Raw genomic sequence first — 24,624 nt, 5'->3', positions numbered from 1 at the left:
AATCATAAACTATCTCTTTGTCTTAATTGTCAATTTGTGGTATTTTCTTTTGGATATCTTGATTCTAATTTATTTTATTCTTGTTCTAATTAATTTTAAGCTACTCTTTCAAGCATTTTTTCCATTTCTTTTGAATTTTACTTGTACTCTAGGCAATGCAGTGGAATCAAGTAAAGTCGTGCAAATATGTTTGATTAACACACATTCCTTCCTAGTTTACCCAGTTTAATGATTTGAAAGTTTCGTAAGATCTCTTGAAAATGTTTTTGTGATTAAGAATCTTCTTGTTTGACACTTGTTTCTTCTTTGTTCTGAAATTGTCTTTATTCTGATGAAGTTTAATAGAAACTGCTTATTTTAGTGAGCACACTGGCATAGGTTATATCAATTCCTAGTTTCTCAAAGGCTACCAGACACACTTAGTAATTGGAATCTGTAAATCCCAGATAAAACGGCAATTTGTGTTCATTGCCCTGTTCTTTAATTTGGTTCACAACTTGCAAATTGTCCGGTGTGCTGTATACAGTTGCAAATCCAGCTGGTTCTTTTGCATGGCTATAATCTAATGTTTGTCTGTGCCAGGTGAATACTGTTTGAGATAATTTTAGTGAATGTCTTCTGCATTACAGGTAGGACGCTGTGAGAGTTATTCTTGTCGTCGTCTTGCCTTTCAAGTATGTCTATCTTTTCCCTCTTTTAGTCTGCGGACAATCATGGTTTTTCCAGTCACTGTCGTCATATAACACCACAAGTGACAGGAATTAGTGGTTTTCGCAACGATTTGTAAGTCCTAATTTTGTTATTCCACTTGATACGGGAAAAGGAAATGCCATAACCTCAGAATTAGTTGTGCATCTTTTTCCTGATGTCATGTTTTTCGTCGTGTGGAGTTACATTATCGCTTTCTTTGCTGTTACTTGTAAATGTCAAGCCACGACATAGATAACAGGGGGAAAATTATTAGCATTAGATTGTATATGTCTTAAAGTATGTGTTTTGAAGCTGAAGTGTAGCATTTCTAACTTAAGTATTAGACTTTCATACTAACATAATTTGCCCAAGAATTTGTAGACTAGTATCACTGTATGGGAGTCCGAAGTACAGCACTGTATTTTTTGTAGACTTTTAGTAGTTGGTAATTACTCATTGTTTCTCCGAAGTATAGTAAGTGGATGGAAAAGTAAGTACTAATAGAATGCCCGCGAGTAGTCCCAGATAAGCATAGGTGTTGCCATTCCTCTAATGTTAAAATTATGAACCTAATAAATTACATACAAATTTTATAGTACTGAAGCAGGAATTGTGTAGATGTGTTTTATTAGCATACACTGCCGTTTAAATGCTTATAGCTCAGAGAAAAGTGTGTAAATTTCGATATATTATTCTCGCCTTGTAGATGGTTGAACAGTGCAGAGATGCAAAGGAGTACGCAGAGGAATTTTCGGCTTTAAGCAGAGTGAAAGAAAAGAAAGTAGAACAATATTAAACACTATGAAACAGTTATACTTTTATTCCCTTAAACTGAGTAAAACAGTTTGACATTTGATTCTAAAATATTTTGCAGAATAACAGACGTTGCTTCTATTGCTCACCTGAATGACGTTACGTAACTTTTGGTGTATATGCTCGGGACGTAATTGCGACCGTTGGTCCCGTCAAAGCACACGTGGAACACAATACGTAATCGCATTTTGTATAGCAATTGAGTTATCTCTGCGCTATACAGCAGTTTTTCTTGACACTTTTTAGCATGCAAATTACCATTTCTTTTGTTTACCATTATTATATGTTCACAAACATACGACTGAACTTGCGTATACCAAATATAGCTGACAGGTATGTGGAGCGCACTTTTTTAAACAGTTGACACATATTGTAGTTCAGATGAAGAAACACGGTGGTATCACAATGCAGCAGCTCATATTCCCGGGAAACAGCTGCAGAAGCACTTTATTTCGGGGAATTAAACTGTCGTGGAAAAACAATACAGATGAAAAAGTTTATAGGTAGAGCGCACGTTTACCATAGAAAGTTGATAAGAAAAACATATCAGTGTTATGGGAAGAGAGACTGAAAGAAATAGCAACATAAAGCGATGATTAATGCAATGATTTTATGTAAGAAGCGGTTGGTTTAGCTTCTACTGATAAGCTACCGGCACATCACTCGTAGCGCTGCACTTCTCGCAATTGGCAGACGTTAGCTCCCTAAGCACAGCAAGATTTCGCGACACGCAGTCGGCCGTAGACCCCTCAGCGCCGGATACACGGGTGTGGCACTCTGACGACGACGGTGCGATCTGATGGCGATGTTCCATTTACACGGCACAGAGCTGTCGGTAACTTGAGATTGATGCTCGTCTGTCAAGCTCTGGCGATGCTAGTGATCTTAGTCCGGAGGCTGTTGGACACTCGGAAGTCGGGTGCCGATGAGAGGTGGGGGCCAGTAGTGAGAGGTAGCCACTGGGTTAGAGGTCCTCGGCGTCGAGGACTCCGTCGGCGTGCAGGTCGTGCAGCACGTCGATGAGGCGCTGCTCGGTGAGCGGGTCGCCGAGCGCGACGTCGACGGAGCCGATGCAGAGTAGCAGCGCGAGCAGCTGCGAGCGGCGGTAGTCGGCCTGCAGGCGCTGGCGGTCGTAGGCGAGCTCTCGCTGCACGTCGAGGCGCAGGCTGCGCGCCGCGGCGGTCAGCGCCGACCAGTAGCCGTCGAGCAGCTCGGCCGTGCGCTCGCGCCGCAGCGCCGTGCCCACCGAGCTGACGAGCAGCAGCGCCACGTCGTTGGTGGGCCGGCTGTACGTGACCATCTGCCAGTCCAGCACGGCGCACTCGCACGCGCCGCCGCTGCCGCCCGCCTCCTCCTCGGGCTCGCCCCCGACCACGCCCCCGCGCTCCCCCTCGTCGTTGCCGCCGCGGAACAGCAAGTTGTTGCACCAGAAGTCTGTGTGCGTTATCAGCGCCAGAGGCTCCTGCCGGCACAGTCGATTATTTTGCGGGTCACAGACATCTAGTCTAAAACCATGATTATTTGAGGAAACTTATAATAATTTAGACGTGCACGTTGGGGGAGGGGGGCAAAGGAGAGAGAAGTGCCGTGTGCAGTTACGTTCACGTGATGTACGAAATGAGCAGTTGATCTGGTTGGAAGCAGGGCCGCTACTAGGTGTTTTACCGCCCTAGGCGAGAATTGAAAAATGATGACCACCACCACCACCACCACCACCCGACAGCCTAACAATGCAAATCTCGCATTGTTCGTTTGGTTATTAAACGAAGGTGGCCAGGCTTGCTTCTTTCCTGGTGACAGTTCTCAATTTTTATCCTTTGTTCTAAATTCCTTCAATTTGAAATTACTTTTTTCCGCCCCAAAATTTTGCGGCCTTAGGCCGCCGCCTATTCTTTCCTTATGGTAGAAAAGGCCCTGGTTGGAAGAATGGAATAGGTAAAAAATTGGTTCCATTGGACAGCAATGAAACCCTACTTTTCTATTAAAACTGCCCTGTAAGTATCATGTTCGTCGCATTACTAACTCGTCACGTTTTGGTAGTACATTATGAGGCTGGTACAATCGTAAATCCAGATGTTTGAAGTTCATAATACCACTGTCAATTCTAGAAATTTTAGAAAAAAAATCTTTTTCTCTATCCGAATTCCGACCCTATCCTGCCCAGTCATATCGATTCAGTATCTGTTTGAACGAAGGCAGAACATGAATGTTACTAGCAACCAGTTCACCCACATCCATTTGTTGTGACACCTCCCAACTATTTCGGAGTTCACGCCGAGACGAATGAGTTCCCCATCTTTCCGCGTTACCTCAGATTTGGGTACAATGTTACTAAATAACGTGTCTCCCATCGGTAAAAATTTACACTAGTGGTTGTCAAAAGTAGACACTTGATTCTGTTTCAACCTGTATTTACTTCCAAAATTATTAAGGTTAGTTGGTTCAAGCAGACGCATAAAGTAGTAGATGAGTGTTGTTATTTAGGCAGCAAAATAACTGATGATGGCCCAAGTAGAGAGGATACAAAATGTAGGCTGGCTATGGCAAGAAAAGCGTTACTGAAGAAAATAAATTTAACATCGAATATATAGACTCAAGTGTTAGGAAGTCTCACCAGCTGCGACATAGTCGCGTATACGAACAGTGAACATTCATTAGGAAGTCTGTTCTGGAGGTGTTGTATGGAAGCGGAACATCAACGATAAACATTTAGAGAAAAAAGAGAATAGAAGCTTTGGAAATGAGGTGCTATAGAAGAACGCTAAATATTAGGTGGGTAGTTCATGTAATTAATTAGGAGGTACTCAGCAGAATTGGGAGACCAGAAATGTGTGGTGCAACGTGACTATGAGAATGGATCTGTTGACAGGGCATACGGCACACCCTGAGACATCAGGTGATCACCGATTTAGTACTGAAGGATAGTGTGAGGGGGTAAACATTATAGAGGGAGACCAAGAGATGAATACAGTAAGCAGATTCAGAAGGATGTGTGTTGCAGTAGTTACTTCGAGATGAAGAGGCTTGCACAGGATAGAGTAGCATAGGGATCTGCACCAAACCAGTCTTAGGACTAAACACAACAATTCTAGGTCAAGATTTTTATTTGATATCTTGGCTAAGCAGTGGTTAAGAGGGTAAGTGTACACTCAGTCACCTGCGGCGCGAGCAGGCTGGCTATGATGTCCTTGGTGCGGGGCCGCAGCGCGAGCAGCGCCGCCAGTACGGGTTCGAGACCCGGGCGGCGCTCGAGAAAGGAAGCGAGCTGCGGCAGGCCGCGCTCCACCAGCTGCTGGTAGGAGTCGGTGGCGCGCGCCGTCTGGAACAGGAACGGGTACCGCTGTGGCAGCGACACCGGTCCGCTGCCCTCCCCGTCACCCTTCACCTGCAGTCATGAGAAAAAGGGTGTTGTTCGTTACTAATGCTGCTCGGCATTCTGAAGAGGTTCGGCAAGGGAGGAAACAGTTCGCTAAAAAAAAAAAAAAAAAAAACAAACACGTTGACAGAGTGCAAAGCACTGACCTTGAGCGCCAGCGAGAGGGCGTGCAGCCTGGCGACGGCGGCGAGTGCGGCGTGCGCCTGGCGCAGCGAGAGTCCGCGAGAGAAGTCGGCGCCGCCGAAGCCGCGCGCGCGCAAGTCCTCCAGCACGAGCACGCTCTCGCCGTCGGGCCCGGGCTCCGTCTCGGCCTCCGGAGGGACGTAGCGCGCGTGGTAGCACTCGGGGATGGGCAGCCGCACCGCGTCCGCGCCGCTGCCCGCCTGCCGCCGCGCGAACGCCTCTAGCTCGGGAACCACCTGCAGCCGGAAGCGCCGCGTCCGGCGCGCTTTTGTCACTGCCGCGCCTACCGTGCATGTTTTGTTCACCAGTACAGCGCTCAGCTAAAGGCGACGCGTCCGACGCCGCTGCCGGAGCGCTGCCAGCAGATCCGGCTCGTTTATGGCGCGGAAGGCGACGGCTCTCTCTCCAATTAAGAGGTCGTGGCCGGCAAGCACTGAATGACATCATTCATCTATCTCGGGTTGCTATAGTGTCTGTAAACGGAAGCGCGAGCTGGCTACTCCTCACTTCGTCTGCGACTCGCCGCATTTTAACTGGGTGCGTTCTGCGCATTGTCAAGATAGCACGAGCCGGTTTATAAATGGACTACCCCTCAGTTTTAAGTGAGAATCAGACGACTCTGGTTCTTGTTCAAAGATTTTATGTTGTTCCGACATTCTGTGTAAACTGTCAAGACGTGAGATTTTAGTGCGTGCATAGGATGGTTGGCTCAGCCAGTCATGTAAGTGATGAGCCAACCTCAATTTCCAGATTCACAGTTCCGCGGCTTCAATAGTACGTCTTAAGACAAGGGCTGTGGCAACTTTTCTTGTTGGCGTTTGAACCGTTAGGAGTCTCTCTCTCTCTCTCTCTCTCTCTCTCTCTCTCTCTCTCTCTCTCTCTCTGTGTGTGTGTGTGTGTGTGTGTGTGTGTGTGTGTACGGAGAGGGAGACACATTAGCTCAAGCCTTGTCTGCATGTCACATTTTAACCACATTCATCTCTTGTAGTATTCGTAATGGAGCTGATAACCATGACGTTGAGCAGCGCGCCATTTGAATCATTGCTGACGTAGTGCGCAATTACGCCTGGGGAGTGTTTTCCACTAAACAAATTAATAGTATACGGAAAAAAATTAGTAACTAATAAAAGTAATGCATGGAACTCAGACTGAGTCTACGCATATAACGTTGCACTGCAGTGCCAGAGTCTGTTACAGTCCACGGCAGAGGCGGTGTTTTTACGGACAGACCACAGCTCCTCCTGCAGAAGCGCTACCCGCTCTTTAGTTTACAACTTTGGGTCGCGTTTCATGGCGTTGCACACACAGTCCGGATAGTTGTTCACGTACACGCACGCGCGCGCGTGCGCGGAGGTATCTCGAAAGTGCTGTGTCGCTTATCGCTTTGTACACAGCTCTTAGACTTCCGCGTTGAATAGTATCGCCATGTAACTGACTGAGTGACCAGAGAGGTTGGAGAAAAGCATGGCCATATTGTCAGCAATACAATGAAGTGTAGTCAAACACTGTAGTGTTCAAACCAAACTTCATGACTGCTGTACTTAACCACTCTCCTACGCCTAGGAGCTCAGATTGAACTGGTACATTGCTTGAATTGTCTACATTACTTGGAGGATCACAGCTATCACTGCTCTAATCTGTCGAGGGCAACTTCATTCAGGAGGAACGCTTAACATCGTGAGCTTGTGCAGGTGTGGCTGCTCATTCGTCATTGCCCCTATGAGCCACGACACTGGTTATCGCGTCACCGAGATAACTGTTGATTATCTGATTTGTACGCTCTCCTAAGCGACAGGTTAGTCGCGGCATTATAAAATTTGTTGGCTAATCTACATGCTGTGGAACACTGCCACGGTTGTAGACATTGAAAAGTAATGCCGCATAAAAAAATGTGGTAGAGGTCAAATGCTTGCAGTAGCTGTTTGCACTAGAAAACCCGTTTGAGGCGCGAAAAGAAGGTGAAGACGTGAGGGAAGAGAGCAACGTACCTGGGTGTAGAATTTGATTTCACGCAAGTCGAACTGCGCTTCGGTGACGAAGTATCTGCTGAACGGCTCCCTGGGCAGCAGCTTGACGATGAGCGCGGCGGAGCGGTCCGCGGGGTCCGCCTGGTGGCGGTAGGTGGCGCGCACCGCCACGATGTCGCTCAGCACCGCGTCCGCCGCGTCGCAGCCCGGCCGGATGCACATGTCCACCACCTCCACCTGCTCGCACGGGGGCGGTCAGGGAGTGGAGGGCCGACTAGGCGTTAGGGGGGGCAAAAACTGTGTCGCAGTGTGTGGTTTGTCTTCCCCGACACCACGAAACGAACGTGTAGTGCACTGGTTTATAAAAGAAGGTTGTCATTTTGCATTATATTCCTAGAAATTTTGTTGAATTGCTCAGTGAGTATTGTGTAAATAGTGTCAGTACCTTTTGAGCACCACCGCACTCTGAGTGTTGCAACAGCGTGTACGCCACTTCCATTGTAGTTTTATGTCGGAATAGCACTGTGTTAAGCGTTCATTTAGTGTGTCTCGTCTGGTATTTAAGCAGCAAAGAATCGAGGAAGATATTACATCTAAAGAGCGAAGAATTTGCGAAATAAATAGCTGCAAAGCTGAAGAAAGAGAGAGGACACCGAAATGGCTACACACGGACTTATGGCGTAACAAAGAGGATTTTGAAAATAACTTTGGACGTTGATGGGTCACGCTCATTTGACTTTGTTTTAGCTATCGGTTTTTTGTTTTCACAAGGATAACTTAGAGCAAAGCAGCCGTAAGTTACTCCTGTTACAGCTAGGATACCAAAAGTGACATTTTGAGGTATGATTCCGTATTCTTTGATCAGATAATAGCATTCCGTGTTGCTGCAGTTGTGAAAAATTAACTACTTTCATTCCAGACTATACGGAAAACACACACACACACACACACACACACACACACACACACACACCTGCTGGTGCCCCTTGTGCGACGCGATGACTTCGGCGATCCAGGCGCTGGTGACGGGGCACTCCTCGCTTTCGTCTTCCTCCTCCTCGCCGCAGCTGCTGCCGGAGCCCTCTGCGCTGCCCCCTTCCTCAGACATCGCGAACCCGCTCTCGACCTGCGGGCAAACCGGCTTACTCGCCTGCTTCTGTTAGATCAAAAAGTTGCAGGATGGAAGGCGTTTCTGTTGCACATTCAAATACGTCAGTCAATAGACTCTTCGACATACCTGTATCGTAAGGAAAAGACATTGCCTAAGTAAACCCTAGCTTGCTTTGTAGCGTCACTTGTTGGACATCAGATATCGTGACGCCATCGGTTCTTCTGTGCGGCTCTGTGTACTAGTGCGCTCGACTGTCATGAAAGCGTGCCTAAAATTTAATTTCTTGCTCTCAGGAATCGTGCTTCTGGTAGCCATGGTAGCAATTAAGTTTGATTTATTTTACCGCACTCTAGTAATAAATAGACGAGTCATCTTTTAGTTAATCAGAATTGACATAAGTCATAGATATGTACGCTCGTTACTATCTGTAGTAGAACCGTGATTTCCTGTCTCGAAAATCCGATATTTTAATGCGGTGATAATAAGTACGGCACACAAGAACCGCCCTTATCACAGGTTAGTCGTGCCTTTTCTTGTGGTAATTGCTTCTGTCCAATCCAAGATTTCAGGTTGACTCTGCAGTTCTATCTACACACATGTAATATTTCCCTGAAATATCCTGTTACAGGGAGTTGGATTTCTGAATAGCCTCTCCTTTGTTGCAGATGTAAGAACTTAACTATGCTTTATTCTTTGTCCCTAAATTTTCAAATCTCGTTTATTAATTTGATTTAAGCAGACTAAATTGAAATTGCGATAGGTATCAAGACTTAAGAGCAGTGCTATATTTCGAAGGTAAAGGTATTTGTGTGTTGTAGTCAGGAGAAATTGGCTTAAAAATTTTGTGCGTAAACAGGAACAGTAGTGGGTGCTAAAGAAAAGAAATGCAGGTGCACAAAAGGTTACTGGATCACTCCATCTGATAAGCTCCGATAGTTGACGCGTGTACAGGTTATTGCGGCAGGGCATTAAATAGCTGCGCTGGCGTTATCGACAGCTCAGATGAGTCACGGGCGGCGACCCTTTCTGCTCTTTGCACGCAACACCGGCTGCCGACTTCCGTACTCGCGCTCTCCGCCATCGATTGAAGAGGAACCCCCCATCGTGTCCCGTTACCTGAGCTTCACGCATTCTAAATAGCGACGACGCGCAATCGCCGCTGTCGATTCTTTCTACTGCGGGTGGAAGTCTCCGAAACTGGCTGGAATGCAGTTGAAAGTACTCCGTTAACGATTGAAGTTTAATTTTATCGTAGACATTTGACATCCGTTCAACCATACGGGCGTGGAGATATGAAACAGTAGAAGGTTGTGGAACATTAGTGAGGAAAGATGTACGGCTGAGCTGAGATTTCCCAGAATGTTTTACTAGAAGAAAAGAAATGCACAGATAAGTTATTTCAGGGTTAACCTGCAGCAGTTATCTCGAACAAAATACCCGTAAGTATGTCACAGTGAACGTGGTACGTGTACGGAGAGTGAGATTTTCCTCCATTAGTGTGAAAGACGAATGGGTGTGGCATAGGCGCTCGTCGAAAGTGATGAACTCGGGTGAAAGTGGTCTAGAGTGGCGGGCGCGAGCAGAGCAGAGCGGCGCGGTGGCGGCTGGGAGGGGCCGGAAAGGCCGTTGTGACTCACCTGCTAGTGCGTCCCCGGAGGCACGTGGGCAGCAGGGCCGCAGTGCGCGCGTCCAGCCTGCGGCGCGGTCTCGGTGAGACTGGACGGCGCGGACTGTGTCGCCGCGGCGAGGCGCGCGCAATCGATACAGCCAGCGCCAGCGCCGCCCAGACCGGCGCTCCCCCTACCCCAACCCATCCCCCCTCAGCGCACCGCTACTACCGCTCTCGATACGCCGATCGCCGTACTCCGTAAACCGCCGTCATTCCCATTCACTGACAGCGGCAAACCGCATTCTAGCAACAATGGAAACTTGAAGCGGACGCGCTGTGGTTACCGTTTCCTTTCTCTCCTACCCCTCAACTTCGTTCGTTGCTTATCCAGGGCCGATGCTAGATGTTTCGCCGCCCTAGGCGAGAACTTAAAAATGACACCCCTCATTATTCCACCATTTGCCTCACCGATACCCCATCCACCCGATGGCACAACAATGCAGATCTCCTGTATATTTTTAATCATTAAACTAAGGTGACAACACGCCGTCATTTTCTAGGGACAGACCTCAATTTTCATGCTTCATCCCCAGTTCCTTTAAAACTGATAGAGGACAACAGATGCCCACAATTTCTTACTTTTTGTCCGGAACTTTTGAAATTTCCCAAAGTAATTGAAATAGGAAGAATGTGCTGAACATATTAAATTAGAACTCCACTGAATATACAGGTGCAACCAAATTTGACATCAAATACTTACTTCAATTAATTGCAAGAAAATGAAATTGTAAAAGGGTGGAACTATTTTCTGTTACAAATCAGATTTTCCTCGAGTTTAGAAATTATGCTGTACTGGTGGGAGACATACTGAAGCATCAAACTAAATCATTTGGATAATTGTGGTGTTACTTCCTTTCTGTTTTAATTGAAATGTTTTTAGAATAAGGAACAAATCTAATCTTTTACAGCATCCACTTTCTTGCTATTAAATACAGGAATGAGCCTTGTTTGCATTTTCCATCAAGTGTTCTACAACTTCTATTAGCCGCTCAGTCAGTGGTCCTAAATTAGAGACAGCAGCTGCTTCTAGCACATTCAGTTGCTCACAGTGGTCGTTGAACTGTAACTAAAAAAAAAAAAAAAAGTTATGCACATTTTTTTTCACTGAAGCGTTTCATTAAGCAAAGTTATTGGACTTGGTACATTCGTTCTTCTGTACAACAAATTTTTGGCTTCAGTTTATTTTTCTTGTACAGAGTAACAATGGAATTTCAGTATGTGATCAAAATTAGCTTTGCTTTTATGTGCTGTCCCATATGAGTAACATTGAAAACTTGTCGGAAGAAATACTCTGAATGACAGTACTTCATTCTTATTTCACATGAAATTTATCACTTACATTAATTGTATGTTTACTGGACAATCATGATAAAATGCACAAATTCTTTGTTAATTTTCAGTGCTTCTGTTTTGCTTTAGTTTTGAGGCAGGTAGAGGCAATATGTTTACTGTCAAAGTAACTATTTATTAAGTAACTGTTCAGTATGCTTTTCAAAACAATTCAGTGATTTAATTTTTACTCTTTCTGATTTTCTTTCTCCTCATTTGCTCAGTTTTTTCGCTTTTTGATTTGAAATTAATTTTTTCTGCCGTTTGTCGCCTGTAAAAATTTTGCTGCCTTAGGCGACTGGCTACTCTTGCCTAATGTTAGAAACAGCACTGTGCTTACCTTACCCTCCGCTTCTTCCTAATCATTGGATCGTTCCGTTGCTACTCGACGAATATTCCGGTGGTAGCATTTTTTATATCTATGTTACAGTCACACTTAGCAAACCACTATGAAGTGATTTGCTAATGGTACTTACTATTGTACCACATATTAGGATTTCTTTCTGTTCCATTCACATATGTAGCACGAGTGGAATAACTGTTTCATAGCCACTTTGCACATTTTAGTTAATATTTTCTTCACAGTACCTATGAGAGCAATATGTAGGGGTCTGTAATTTATCTGTAGATTCTTCACTTATAACTGGTTCTTGAAAGTTTGGGAGTACCCTCTTCTCAGATAGTTGGCTTCTATAGTAATGTGTTTCCCAGTTCACATTTTAAAGCTTTTCTGTGACGCATCTTCCATCAGTGAAACAAACCTGTGACCAGGTATGCTACCCTTTGATAAGTTGAATACCTCTCCTTAGTCCTTTTTGCTATGGGTCTCAACATTCAAGCAGTATTCTAAGATGGGATCAATGAATGTTTTGTAAGCAGTCTCACTCTGTAGATTGACTCGGTTTTCCCAGCAAGTGAAACAGTGTGCTGCCAGCTTTACATAGGGTTTTTGAATATACACTATGTTCAAACATAATGAACAAGAATTATTGACAAGTAGTTAGCACAGATTCAAAAAATATTGTTCTTGTGAAACACAACTAGCTCTTAATTCTCATGTAGTAATGAGTGCTATTGACAGGCAATGGCAGGTTGGTTCCATATTTTTAGATGTTCCTCATGCGCAGCTTCTAGTCAAATTGCTTCCCTATGTAGTATTGTCTCATTTGTGAGACAGAGTTCACGAGTTCCTATCAGAAAGGTGACAGTTCGTTGTAATTGGCAGAAAGTCATTGAATAAAACAGCAGTAATATCTGTCGTCTCCCAGGGAAGTGTTGTAGGCCCTCTTGTTCTTGACTGACATAAACGATTTAGGAGACAATCTGAGCAGCCCTCTTAGATTGTCTGCATCTTGTAAAGTCATCAAATAATCAAAACGAATTTAGTCAGGATATCTGCCTGGAGCAAAAAGTGGCAATTGACCCCTAAATAATGAAAAGTGTGAAGTCATCTACATGAGTACTAAAAGGAATCTGCTAAATTTTGCTTATACGATAAACCACACAAATCTAAAGGTGATAAATTCAACTAAATTCTTAGGGAGTACAATTACAAATAAATTAAATTGCAATGATCACATAGGTAATGTTGTTGGGAAAACAAACAGAAGACTGTGATTCATTATCAGAACACTTTGAAAACGCATCAGGTCTACGAAAGAGACTGCTTATACCATGCTTTTCTGCCTTCTTCTGGGATATTGCTATGCATTGTGGACTCCATATCAGATAATAATGACATAGGACATCAAAAAAGTTCAGAGAAGGGCAACTAATTTTGTATTATCATGAAACAGGGGAGAGAGTGCCACGGATGTAATACACAAACTGGGGTGGCAATAATTAAAACAGGGCCTTCTCAAGAAATTTCAAACAGAAACTTTCTCCTTAGACTTAACAATATTTTGTTCGCTCCCACCTACATAGGAAGAAATGATTACCATTATAGAATAAGAAGAAGTCTGAGCACGAATGGAAAGATTTAAGTGTGTGTTTTTCCTCATACACTGGTCGAGGGTGGAATGATAGAGAAATAGTTTGAAGGCAGTTTGATGAACCTTCTGCCAGTCACTTAATTGTGAATTGTGGAGTAATCGCGTTAATGTAGATCTAACTTGAGCACTCTGATCATTCGATTTTCTATGCATACAAATTATTACACCAAGACGTTTATGCAAATTGACAGAATTAGTTATAACTAATAATTATTTTTATTACATGTTACTACTGTTCAGTGTTTAGTAATTTGCACAGTTTTACATTCAGTTCATTTAAGGCAAGTTTTGAATCTTTGAACCAATTTGAAATGTTATTGAAATATGACTCAATTGGAGACAAGATTTTTCAAATAGTCACTTCTGCTTCACTTCATGAACCTCCATATAACATATCATGCTGCATTTTCTCTACCGAGAAATTTGTATAACATTTCTGCTTTTACTTTGCTGTTCCTCATTTCAGTTTGTCTTTCATCTTTCATCTTTCAGTGAGTGTTTGGACAGTAACTTTGGTGCCACTTACAATCTTTACTCATGACCACAGTTCCTTTGGGTTTCAATAGAGGTAATTAGATAAGAGTTTGGCATGGTTGACAAATATGTAATCTCATTGTCCATATACTATTCACTTTATCTACTGCCTCACATTATATCCCTCTCAGACTTCCACTTTATATAACTGTTTGCCATAATTGACACTTTGTCTACCAATATTACATAAGTGGCCCATTACACATATGGCCTGTCTTGTGCTGATCACTGCCTCTACTAACAACTGTCTGACTAGAAGAGAAATATCATAAACCTCTGATTATCACAAGTTATTATTTGTTATTGTAACTCAAATTTTGTCCTCGCAACCTTAAGTTATTCATTATTTCCTTTCTGGGAATAAACCAGCTCACACATATTGTACAGTCTGCAGTATTGGAATAAGTCCTTCTGGTTTTCCAGGCTGATCTGTTTGAGGTTTGTAAATGTTATCTGAGGTCTTTCCTTTATTAATTCAGTTTGAGGCTGTATTTTAAATTTTCTAAAATTTAAACATCTACTCTGATTGCCCTCCTTCAGAGACACTTGTTGATGTCATTCTGTGCACGTTATGGTTACTAACAGGCAGCAGTAACCTGCTAGACAGTTTCCATCAATTTAACATTAAATATTATGGTTATAATAGAGGGAAACATTCCACCTAGGAAAAATACATCTAAAAACAAAGATGATGTGACTTACCAAATGAAAGTGCTGGCAGGTCGACAGACACACAAACAAACACAAACATACACACAAAAGTCAAGCCTTCGCAACAAACTGTTGCCTCATCAGGAAAGATGGAAGGAGAGGGAAAGACGAAAGGATGTGGGTTTTAAGGGAGAGGGTAAGGACTCATTCCAATCCCGGGAGCGGAAAGACTTACCTTAGGGGGGAAAAAGGACGGGTATACACTCGCGCACACACACACACACATATCCATCCACACATATAACTATAATATGTCTGCTTGTGTCTGTATATGTGTGGATGGATATGTGTGTGTATGCGAGTGTATACCCGTCCTTCTTTCCCCCTAAGGTAAGTCTTTCCGCTCCCGGGATTGGAATGACTCCTTACCCTCTCCCTTAAAACCCACATCCTTTCGTCTTTCCCTCTCCTTCCCTCTTTCCTGATGAGGCAACAGTTTGTTGCGAAAGCTTGAATTTTGTGTGTATGTTTGTGTTCGTTTGTGTGTCTGTCGACCTGCCAGCACTTTCATTTGGTAAGTCATATCATCTTTGTTTTTAGATATATTTTTCCTACGTGGAATGTTTCCATATATATATATATATATAAAAAACACATTTTCTTTAAGGGTAAAAAATGGATTTGAGTGACTTACAAGTGTGTTTGTTTCATTTCTCTTAAATTCCTAATGTTTATGTTATTGTGCTGAAAGTTCATGTACGTCAGTATTTGTGCAAACATGCAGGCAAAATAGAAGTGACAACATACATTCTTGCACTAAATTAATCTCAAGAAATGCTTAACAGATGTTAATCATTGAAAATTTTGTTTGCTTTTGAAATTACAGGTGTTGGTCTCCCCTGTTTTGGCAGGATTGGCAGTAGGAATTGGTGTACCAATACTGTTGTTCTATGTATATGGTGTAGTCCCAGTATCACTTTGTCGCTCTGGAGGCTGTGGTGTTTCTACATCCGGAGCAGGAGTTCGTTTTGAATTTGATGATGAGAATGACATCCTGAGTGGATTGGGTGGCTTTGGACCAAGAGGCACAGGTATTCCTTTTTGAGTACTGAAACAAACACTATAATTTATATTAAACAGAAAATTCAGCTTAGGAATTGTTAAATTACACTGACTGAATGGCTGGTCAAGTACTCATCTTTAAGAAATGCAATTCCTTACAGTGCAAACAATAGAAGCATTCAAAGTAGAAAATTATAATTCTTGCCTTTGTAGCTATACTTTCTTTCTCCAAGATAATCCTCACGTTACACGATGTTCCATTGGTGGGACTATAGTAAATCGTCATGGATGATTGCGTGGATTATGGTTGCTGGGATAAGCATAATGGCCTGGGAATGTCATGATTTGACAAAGATGTTTCGGATGTTAGCAGGTTCATCGATGGGGACAGTGGGTGGGAGAGTGATGAGACATATTTCAAGGGCTTGACTTAAACAAATCATAACCGAGGTGGCATAGTCTATTGAGGTGTTAGAGGCCTGGATGATACCAGAAGATAAGGAGTGCATTTCCCTCTTTTTTTATGCGAAAAAAAAAATGGGAGCTATGTTCTCAGGAGTGTAGGGAGAGGAAACTGCCTAGGAAATTTGTGCATGGACCAGATCTGTCTTGTAGTTTTGGGAAAGGAAACCCAGGAAGAGGTTAATGGTATATATGTTCACGATTTTCGTGTTGGAGGAGATGTGTCTTGTCATTGTTTAGGCTGTAGGGAGTGGAACATTTGGTGTGGAGATAGTGGCAACTGACTGAAGAAATATTGTTGCCTGATTTGATAAAGACTGAGGTTAGAATGCTAGTCTAAATGAGAGGTCAAGCTTTTGGGAAAGTGATTTTGGATTTGGAGAGGAGGAGGAGGAGGAGGAAGAGGAGGAGGAGGAAGAGGAGGAGATCAGTGTTTAATACCCCATCAACAGTAAGGTCATTAGAGATGGCACACAAGCCTGGATTAGGGAAGGATGGAAAAGGAAATTGGCCATGCCCTTTCGAAGGAGCCGTCCTGGCATTTGCCCTAAGCAATCTAAGGAAATAACCGAAAACCTAAATCAGGATGGCCTGATACTGGTTTGAACCATTGTCCTCCCGAATGCGAGTCCAGTGTGCTAACCTGTCCGCAGCTCGTGGTCGTGCGGTAGCGTTCTCGCTTCCCGTGCCCGGGTTCCCGGGTTCGATTCCCGGCTGGGTCAGGGATTTTCTCTGCCTCGTGATGACTGGGTGTTGTGTGCTGTCGTTAGGTTTACGTAGTTCTAAGTTCTAGGGGACTGATGACCACAGATGTTAAGTCCCATAGTGCTCAGAGCCATTTGAACCATTTTTTTGCTAACCATTGCGCTATCCCGCTTGGTTTGGATTTGGAGGGCCAGATGAATTTTAGTTGGGAAACGAGTTCTGCTGTTACAGGAAGTAGAGGATTTCTTCTTCACTAGAAGATGAGACCACAAACATATCAGTATTTTGTACCAAGCCAACAGGAAAATCCAAAGCCCATTAAGAGCCACAGGGCCATTGCCTTTGTGTTTTTTTTATTTTTTATTTTAGTTTAACAAAATCTTATCCAGTTCTTAAAGGTGAAGTTCTTATGAGTGTAGATATAGTTCATTATTCTGACAATAGGTGAAGTTTCTGTGAGACTATGTTAGACACTGTAAGAGGTACTGTAACAAGGCCAAGAGGCAGTCTGTATGTGGTTGTTGCCTTTTTTGAAGGGTAAGGCTCTTAGAGATGGAGTGCAGATGCTGTTGTACCAAAGCTGAAATACTTTTGGATGGAGCTTTGAAATCTACATTAGAATGGCTGGGATAGGTTTTTGTATATTTTAGGTAATGAGTTGGGGGTGGGGGGGGGGGGGGGGTGGTGGATCAGGGGCTTTATGAAGGTAATGGTGAGTCACTTAAAGTTCTTAGGATTTTCTCCAACTCAGTCTGGATGGAATGCCTGAGGTTACTAGGAACTGTGTGTATGTTGATATGTCTGAAAGCTTATGAAGTGTGTCTTCTACATACTTTGTGTGGTAATGTACTCCAGTAGTGGAGCTTTTGTCCACAGCGAAGATAAAGTGGGCTGCCTTCAGACCACAAATAGCTTGGGACTCAGTTGGAGTCAAGTTGAGGCTTATGTGATCTTTTTCCAGGAAGGATTTAGGGGTGTTGCTGTTAAGTGAGAAACTGTGGGAACATTTGGGGAGGGTGGTTTTTGGAGGTAAGAGTTTCCTTCATGGCTGGCCGATAGGAGAATTGTACTAAATGTACTCACAAACCCATGGGCTGAAAGGTAAATTATTTTAAGCAGCAGCAGGAGTTTTGGTTGGCAGAGGCAATGTATTGTACTTCTTGTTTCTATTGGCTGTTGTAGAAATTATTATGCCAGATATATCCAAATCAAGACATTGTTTTGCGCATTTGAAGTATAGGTGAAGTCACTGTTATCACTATCAAGCAGCCAGGCTGCAATAATGGTGTGGAAAGAGGCTGTATGGTTACGATATATAAAAGATTCTATTGCAGCATTCACTGTCAGTGAGTGATGGAATAAGTGCTTAATGTTGAAAATTTTTGGTATTTTATTTTTTTCCCTGTCCATGTATCTGTTGTACAGTTTCAGAATGTTTGTCGTCCAAGAGAAAATTTTAAGATCTGTGCACTAAATTCCATTCAGGTCAGATTATGTAGCTAACGTGTTGTCTTGAAGAATTATGCACCAGTTTTAATTTAAATGTCTGGTATGATTTCTACCGTTCAGTAAGAAAGTGTGATTTGATGTCGTACATACTGATTAATAACATAAAATTATGAATTAAATTCTGAGAATTCAGTGGTGATATGATATTGACACACATTGTATAGAAATAAAGAAAGGTAACATTGTTCTCATGAAATTGGGTTGGCTGAGTTCAGAAACTCAATATTAGAGGAAGACTATGCAACAATTTCACTGCTTGGTGCAATCAAGGTGGTGGTGATGTAAAGAGTGATTAGGATACATACCAAGACATAGGAAATGGTTATTTTCCCTGTATATGAATCTATACAAGTAATGAATAAGGCAGAAAGTGTTCTAATGTTGGTACAAAGAACCAAGAACCATGTGTTGTAAAGTAGCTTCGGGAGTTTGTGTGGATGCACCTAAATGAGAATGCATTTTAATCATAGGTTTAAGATAAGAATTTTCTAGATCTGGTTAAAGACAATTGAGATTGTGATAAATTACTGTATTTGGTCATGTCTGGTGATCTACATCAGCGAAGTGAGCTGATCCTTTAATAGCGACTATATGTGATTACAGATGCCGTCTCTATGGATGCTGTGTCACATCGAGGAGCCAATCCTTCGATTGGTGAAGCTTCTCTGTCACTTGGTAGCGGCAGTGGCAGCCAGTTGGAAAGAGTTGGTGGAGGTCTCAGTGGCGGAGAGTGTGGCAGCAATGCTGCTCTTGCAGGTGCATCCATTGCTGGGAGTATAGCATCAGGGCCTGTGCAGAGGTAGACGAGATTTCTTTTCTTCTGCAATCCATTTGCTTTGTGCAGTTGTCATTAACATTATTCTGGCACATCTTTATTCCATTTTGCTGCCAAGGGTGTGACTTTCATGTGAAGAAACTTCTTTAATGGAGAAACTTCTCTATGTTAAGAAATTTTAAAATCTCTTGACTTTTGAGAAATGGCAGTGACATGATTGTTAACTATTTTTTACTTTTGTTAGAAAGAGTAACATGCACAATGTCCCTGTGTGCACATTTTTGATATTGATATGAGCATTATGTGAACAGTAAACTGCAAATTGTACTGTGGAGGGCAAACAATAAATTCACGTCTTGTGTAGAGTTAATCAGTTTGTAACTGATGTACTATTTTATATTTACAATATTTCAGTCTTTGTACATAATGCAGAAGTGGATGTCTGTGAGAAAATTTGCAGAGCTGTTGCATGATTTGTTTAATAAATATGATTCAAGGAATCTGACCTTGCATTTCCTTATTATTTAGTAGATACATTGACTTGTTTGTCTCGAATTGTTTGCATAATATTAGCTGTTTTTTTAAACTGTTGTCTTAATAAAAGCTGTATCGGCTAGATGGCTTAATATTTTTATTTATGATAATTTTCTTTGAGGAAAAAAGAATGAATTTGTTGCTAAGAATGACAGTGGCTCAAGAATTTCTCAAGCATAGCTTTCTTTTGAAAGCTAACAGAAATGTCTTGTAAATATATGCCAGTTCAGTACTAGAGTTCCTTGGGATTATGTATATATTTACTTAAATTTGTTTCAATGTCTGAACTTAATTTTTTATTTTTTCTGTCGAAGATGGCAGAATGTAGCTTCATTTGTTTGTTTCCATAAAATGATGAAAGCAGTTACCTGACTACAATTTATGATTTTTTACAGTAGCTATACTACAGTCAGAATGTAAAACACATTTTTTTCAGTTTGTCAAATGATCAGAAAAGGGTATTTTATTTATTGTGAGTGAACATGTCTCACTATAGATATTTTCTTTTCTGCATTCTAAGTGGATTATTTGATTAATAAAATTTATTTTTTTTATGTTGATCAGTCTACAATGAGTAATGACATTCTTGTTAATTTTAGTTTGTGTAGACAGTTATATACATGTATTTTTTGAATAATTGAGAGTGAAATTTGAGGTTTTTGTTGCTGGTGAAAAGTATACTATACTTTAATGATTTGATAGACAAAAAGGTAATTTGTAAATTTTGGCAGAATTTTAACTAAACAATTAAAAAGGCAAAATACTGTTTTACAGCCAAATATAACTTTTAAAACTGTTTGTAGTGAATTTCTTCTTTGTTAACAGTTGTTATTTACATCCTTGCATACTGACTGTGTAAACCATAGTAGCTAAGTCGATTTTTCAGCTTTGGCTGACTGGTAGCACACAGATATTTCAGTAGATACAAGAACAGCCATGTTCTGTTTGTTTGCCATGTGCAAAAAAGGGTTTACAGCTGATAATGAACTCTGTTGTTCACAAGGTGCCTAACATTGTTTCTTTTCTCTCTCATCTAAGGATTTAAACTGCTAATGGTTTGTTTATTGTGTCAAGATGTCGTAACCAGAGTCAAAATAAAATCTGAAAGCAGTCTTACCAATGAAGTACAACACTTAGTACTGAAATCGCATTTATTACGAACACCAACCTACAGAAAGAACAGAACTGATTTGAGCTGAGCTGAATTCCTGGATGGAGCAGGCTACTATTTACACAAACGTCACATATACCAGAATACACAAATAACAACAAAAATTTCAGAACTTTATCATTTTTGGAAACAGTAGATAACAAATAATTTCTGGTGGTCGGATTTGGACTGGTGATCTACAGCACAGTAGCCAGTGACAATAACCATTAACCCACACTGCATGCAACACAGTTCGCATATATATGTGTGTATGTGTGTGTGTGTGTGTGTGTGTGTGTGTGTGTTGACCACAATAATTCATGAAGTAAGTACTCACGTGTTGTAGACAATTGTGTAGCACATTTTCGCACGAATGATACCCAAACCCAACAGCTTATTTTACAGCCACACGCTATGTGATGATGCTAAGAAATATCTCGGATATGTGAGAACGAAGGAGCCAAAGAATCATTCACATACGTGGTTTTAATTTTCTCACTAAGATGACAGCACTGCTATTTATTAAAATTTTTTGAACTGTTTTATGTTTCCTTAATCTGGGGGAGACAATCAGAAAGTTAAAATTACAGAAACTGCCACCTTTTAGTGTGGATTGATACTCGGAATGAAGCAGCCAGTTTTAAATATTAATATGAACTGTAAAGAGGCAGACTGTGTGGTGGCTGAAACTTGCTAACACAGATTTGCAAACTATGTATTATTTGAAACATCAAAGTAGTTGTATTTACCTTTGTAAACATGAGTTATCTGGTCTAATCTTTAAATTAACAGCATATCTATCCTACTTTGAAAAATACAAGGTAGACATTAGACCAAAAACTTAGTTGTGTAGTCTCGCACACTACAGTCAGAAGAAGTAAGTTCATGTGGCTTGAAGGAAGTGACAGAAATGACAAAAATATTTCGACAGGTCTAAAATGTGATTTTAAAAATATTTCTTAAAAATGCCGAAATTGTAGTAACTTGTTTCACCCCCAATATGACCAGGTCTTGTAAAGCACTTTGAACAAGTTTATTTTAAAATTTTTAAATTATCTTACACATTGTACCTGTATGCAGTATGGCTGCGGCAACATTAGCTGTAAAATGCTTCAATTTTTCTCATTAACTTTCAGTGCTGAGTCATCTTATTATTTTTTGCTTACCTGTGCTATTAAGCTTCTTTTGCACATCACTAAAAGCAAATTGACACAAAGGAAGAAAGCATTTTACAATGAAAATGAGTACAACAGTTACATTATTGGCCATAATTGTCATCTGCAGAGTAGTATGATGCAACACCTTTCTGTCCCCTCCCCCCAAATCAACCAACGAATGAGAGGGTACCACAAATTTCGTTCTCTGGTTGTTGCAGTGGTAGCTCTTTTGTAAACAACCGGTTGCCAGTCACATTATTTTTCTAATTTAGGTATAAGTACTTCAAACTCATCAGTGTTTACAGTGAGTGTTTTCAGTCAAGTGAACTTTTTTATTGACTGTCGCCATTCCATTTTTGCAAGTGAAATGACCAATACGTACATCACTCTCTGCATATCAGACACTTCACTGGAAGAGAATCGATCTCCATTGTATGATACGTATGTAATGTATGTGGCAGTGAATCTCCAAAGTGAACGTACAGTCGGATATAAACAGAAAAACTACTTGCTGAGCAGTAACAGGTGTGGTCACAAAAAGTAACACAAATACAAACTTTCAGAATTCCAGTGGAGGAAAGGAATCAGTCACAGGATAGGAATTATTCAGACATTAAAATTGGAAATGTTCCAAAATCCAGAGAGACAGAGTGACATTGTGTTATTGCATGATTAGTTTGAAGTTGATATAAAATACTGCACTCTAAAAATGTCTTCCCTTACCCTGTAGTGATACCAAAGAAGGAAAGTTGCCACTCACCATATCCCCCCCCCCACCCACACACACACACACACACACACACACACACACACACACACACACACACACACACTCTCTCTCTCTCTCTCTCTCTCTCTCTCTCTCTCTCTCTCTCTCTCTGTTCTGAGACTGTGTGTACTGTTGACAAAGGCCTTAATGACCGAAAGCTATAATTGTGTGAATCTTTTTTTGTGCCTATCACGACTCGGCATCCCCGCTATATGGTGAGTGGCAACTTTCCTTCTCTGGTATTGTTACATTCCATCCTCGATTTTCCATTGTTTAATTTTTACCCTGTAGTGAGGTTTACAATACCATTAAACAAAATACATCATAGAGCAGCTTGTAACCATTAATCAGTTCTTGTAAACGACAAATTTAAGAGACACTCTTTCTCTGCCAGTAACAGTTCGTCACAGCTGGTATAGGGGATGTGGAGGCTACATTTTACTGAAGTTTTAGGATAAAGTGCAAAGAATGGGGACTGGCATTTATATGAGAAGCGTAATACCTAAGTAGCAAATTGAAAAATATGTACGTAAACTAATGGAAAAAAGTTGAAAGTTTGATACCCGGCAGTGTTTGGTATGACACTTCCATGAACTTTCTTGAAAGCTGGCCTTATTTCCATTGGGAATGTGTATCTGTGTAGATGAGTGTTTATTTAAACCACAATTGGCCAATGTGAGCCATATGGCAGTTTTCAAGTGGATTAGTCATATTATTTTTGTCATATGACATCCGAAAATGATCGCTGATTGTGTGATTTCAGTTGATACACATGCAAACATGAATCTAGCAAAACTGAGTGCTGTACATGTGTTCACTCATGTTGAAAAATAAATTGTGGAATGATTTGGGTAAGTATGTTGTAGAAGATCTTACCACACATAGTGCAGAGACCTGGGGGTTACATAAGGTGGGGGGTTCCTGGCTCTGGAAATTTTTTGTAAAACAACTTCCCATTTATAAGATGAACTGTACGGAAGGGACAGAGTAAGAAGAATTTTGCGTGTGGACAGGATTATGATTGACACAATAAGAACACAGCAGTTGTTGGGGTATGGCTGAAGGATAACTCACAACAGAAAGCTGCAATGAAAGTGGAAATTGACTTTCCATAGAGAAAAAAGAAGTATATGATAGCTGAAAATTTCATGTGCAAGTGATAAAGCGTAGCAAAAAGTGTTGTGAATAGTTCGGGATGTTGTATAAATGAAAATGTGCTTGCCTTCCACTTAAAAAAATCATCTCCAGGGACAATGTGGCTGAAAACTGTAGAGTCTTCTTCTAAGAGAGTGGGAAACTTGTTGCTGTCTTTGTATCATGCTTTTATCCGCAAATTGCAAGGAAAAAAATGAAACTATGCTCATGTACTTCAAGTTTAATATTGTGTGTTGAAGATACTTGTATAACGTAACAGGATGGGTAAAAAATCCATAAAAGGAGGTTATAACTATGCAAGGTTTTTGAGCCAGTGGCTCCTTCTGGTAGAAGGGTTGAAGAGGAAGGAAGAGGGGCGAAGGAAAAGGACTGGAGAGATTAGGAAAAAGGGTAGAATTCAGAAAAGTCACCCAGAACAGTGGGTCAGAGGAGACTTACCAGATGGGATGATAAGGAAAGACTGATGTTGGGTCTGTACCAGACGAGATTTAAAAACCTGAGAGCTTAAATGTGGAATACAGGATAATATGCAAGACTTAAGTTTGAGAATTAATTTATTAACAAATAATGAGAGTTTAAGGAGAGAAATTGTGTTTTCAGTTTTGTCGATGGTGGAAAATCATATAGTAGGGCAGAATTGCATAGGAGTAAGAGTGATATGTAGTGAAATTTTTATACAAGAAATAAGACCCAAGAATAATGGATCTAAACAGGTAAACATTACTTGTCATTCAGCTTAGTTTATACAGTCACTATTAGTGAAAAATGTAGACATATCACTGTAAATATCAATAAATGCTGTACGGGAGTGTGGCCAGGTAATATCCCCAACAACCACCAGTATTTTGACATGTGAAAGCCACATTATTTTTTAGACACAAATGAAATGAGAAAGCCCTATGAACAACACCATAATAACCAATTAGCTCCAGCGCCCAAAGAAGGTTAATCAACATCAAATGATGTCGATAAATAAATACTGATTACCAATGTGTGAGCAAGTAGTGCTAACTCCGTCCATCTGTTGTT

General features: G+C 41.4%; 2 protein-coding genes across 4 annotated transcripts in view; one reads left to right on the top strand and one right to left on the bottom strand.

The window, feature by feature from the left end:
• The window catches only part of LOC124713289 (E3 ubiquitin-protein ligase RNF19A-like), a 379,972-nt gene that overhangs the window by 334,965 nt on the left and 20,383 nt on the right, over positions 1 to 24,624 (top strand). For all 3 annotated transcript variants that reach the window (XM_047242937.1, XM_047242936.1, XM_047242938.1), the window contains 2 exons: positions 15,204 to 15,408; positions 18,659 to 18,854. In XM_047242937.1, coding sequence (XP_047098893.1) covers positions 15,204 to 15,408; positions 18,659 to 18,854 — 401 coding nt within the window. The remainder of the gene's footprint in view (positions 1 to 15,203; positions 15,409 to 18,658; positions 18,855 to 24,624) is intronic.
• Positions 1,481 to 9,885, bottom strand: LOC124713325. Its single transcript, XM_047242939.1, has 6 exons — positions 9,778 to 9,885; positions 8,003 to 8,155; positions 7,051 to 7,266; positions 5,026 to 5,298; positions 4,661 to 4,888; positions 1,481 to 2,965 (listed from the first exon to the last, which is right to left on the bottom strand). The coding sequence occupies exons 2-6, from the start codon at positions 8,135 to 8,137 to the stop codon at positions 2,468 to 2,470; spliced, it is 1,350 nt and encodes a 449-aa protein (XP_047098895.1). The 5' UTR covers positions 8,138 to 8,155; positions 9,778 to 9,885; the 3' UTR covers positions 1,481 to 2,467.

The sequence above is a fragment of the Schistocerca piceifrons genome, chromosome 1, assembly GCF_021461385.2.
Source record: "Schistocerca piceifrons isolate TAMUIC-IGC-003096 chromosome 1, iqSchPice1.1, whole genome shotgun sequence".
Lineage (NCBI taxonomy): Eukaryota > Metazoa > Arthropoda > Insecta > Orthoptera > Acrididae > Schistocerca > Schistocerca piceifrons.
Note: the sequence above shows the minus strand (reverse complement) of the source record. Positions and strands in the feature narration are given on the sequence as shown.

What these genes read in the sequence shown, in the direction of transcription:
- LOC124713325 (XM_047242939.1), bottom strand. Translation starts at nt 8,137, where the DNA reads ATGTCTGAGGAAGGGGGCAGCGCAGAGGGCTCCGGCAGCAGCTGCGGC. An exon ending in AAATCAAATTCTACACCCAG is followed by an intron (nt 5,299 to 7,050) that starts GTACGTTGCTCT and finishes TTCCGGCTGCAG; the next exon opens with GTGGTTCCCGAGCTAGAGGC. An exon ending in CCCTCTCGCTGGCGCTCAAG is followed by an intron (nt 4,889 to 5,025) that starts GTCAGTGCTTTG and finishes TCATGACTGCAG; the next exon opens with GTGAAGGGTGACGGGGAGGG.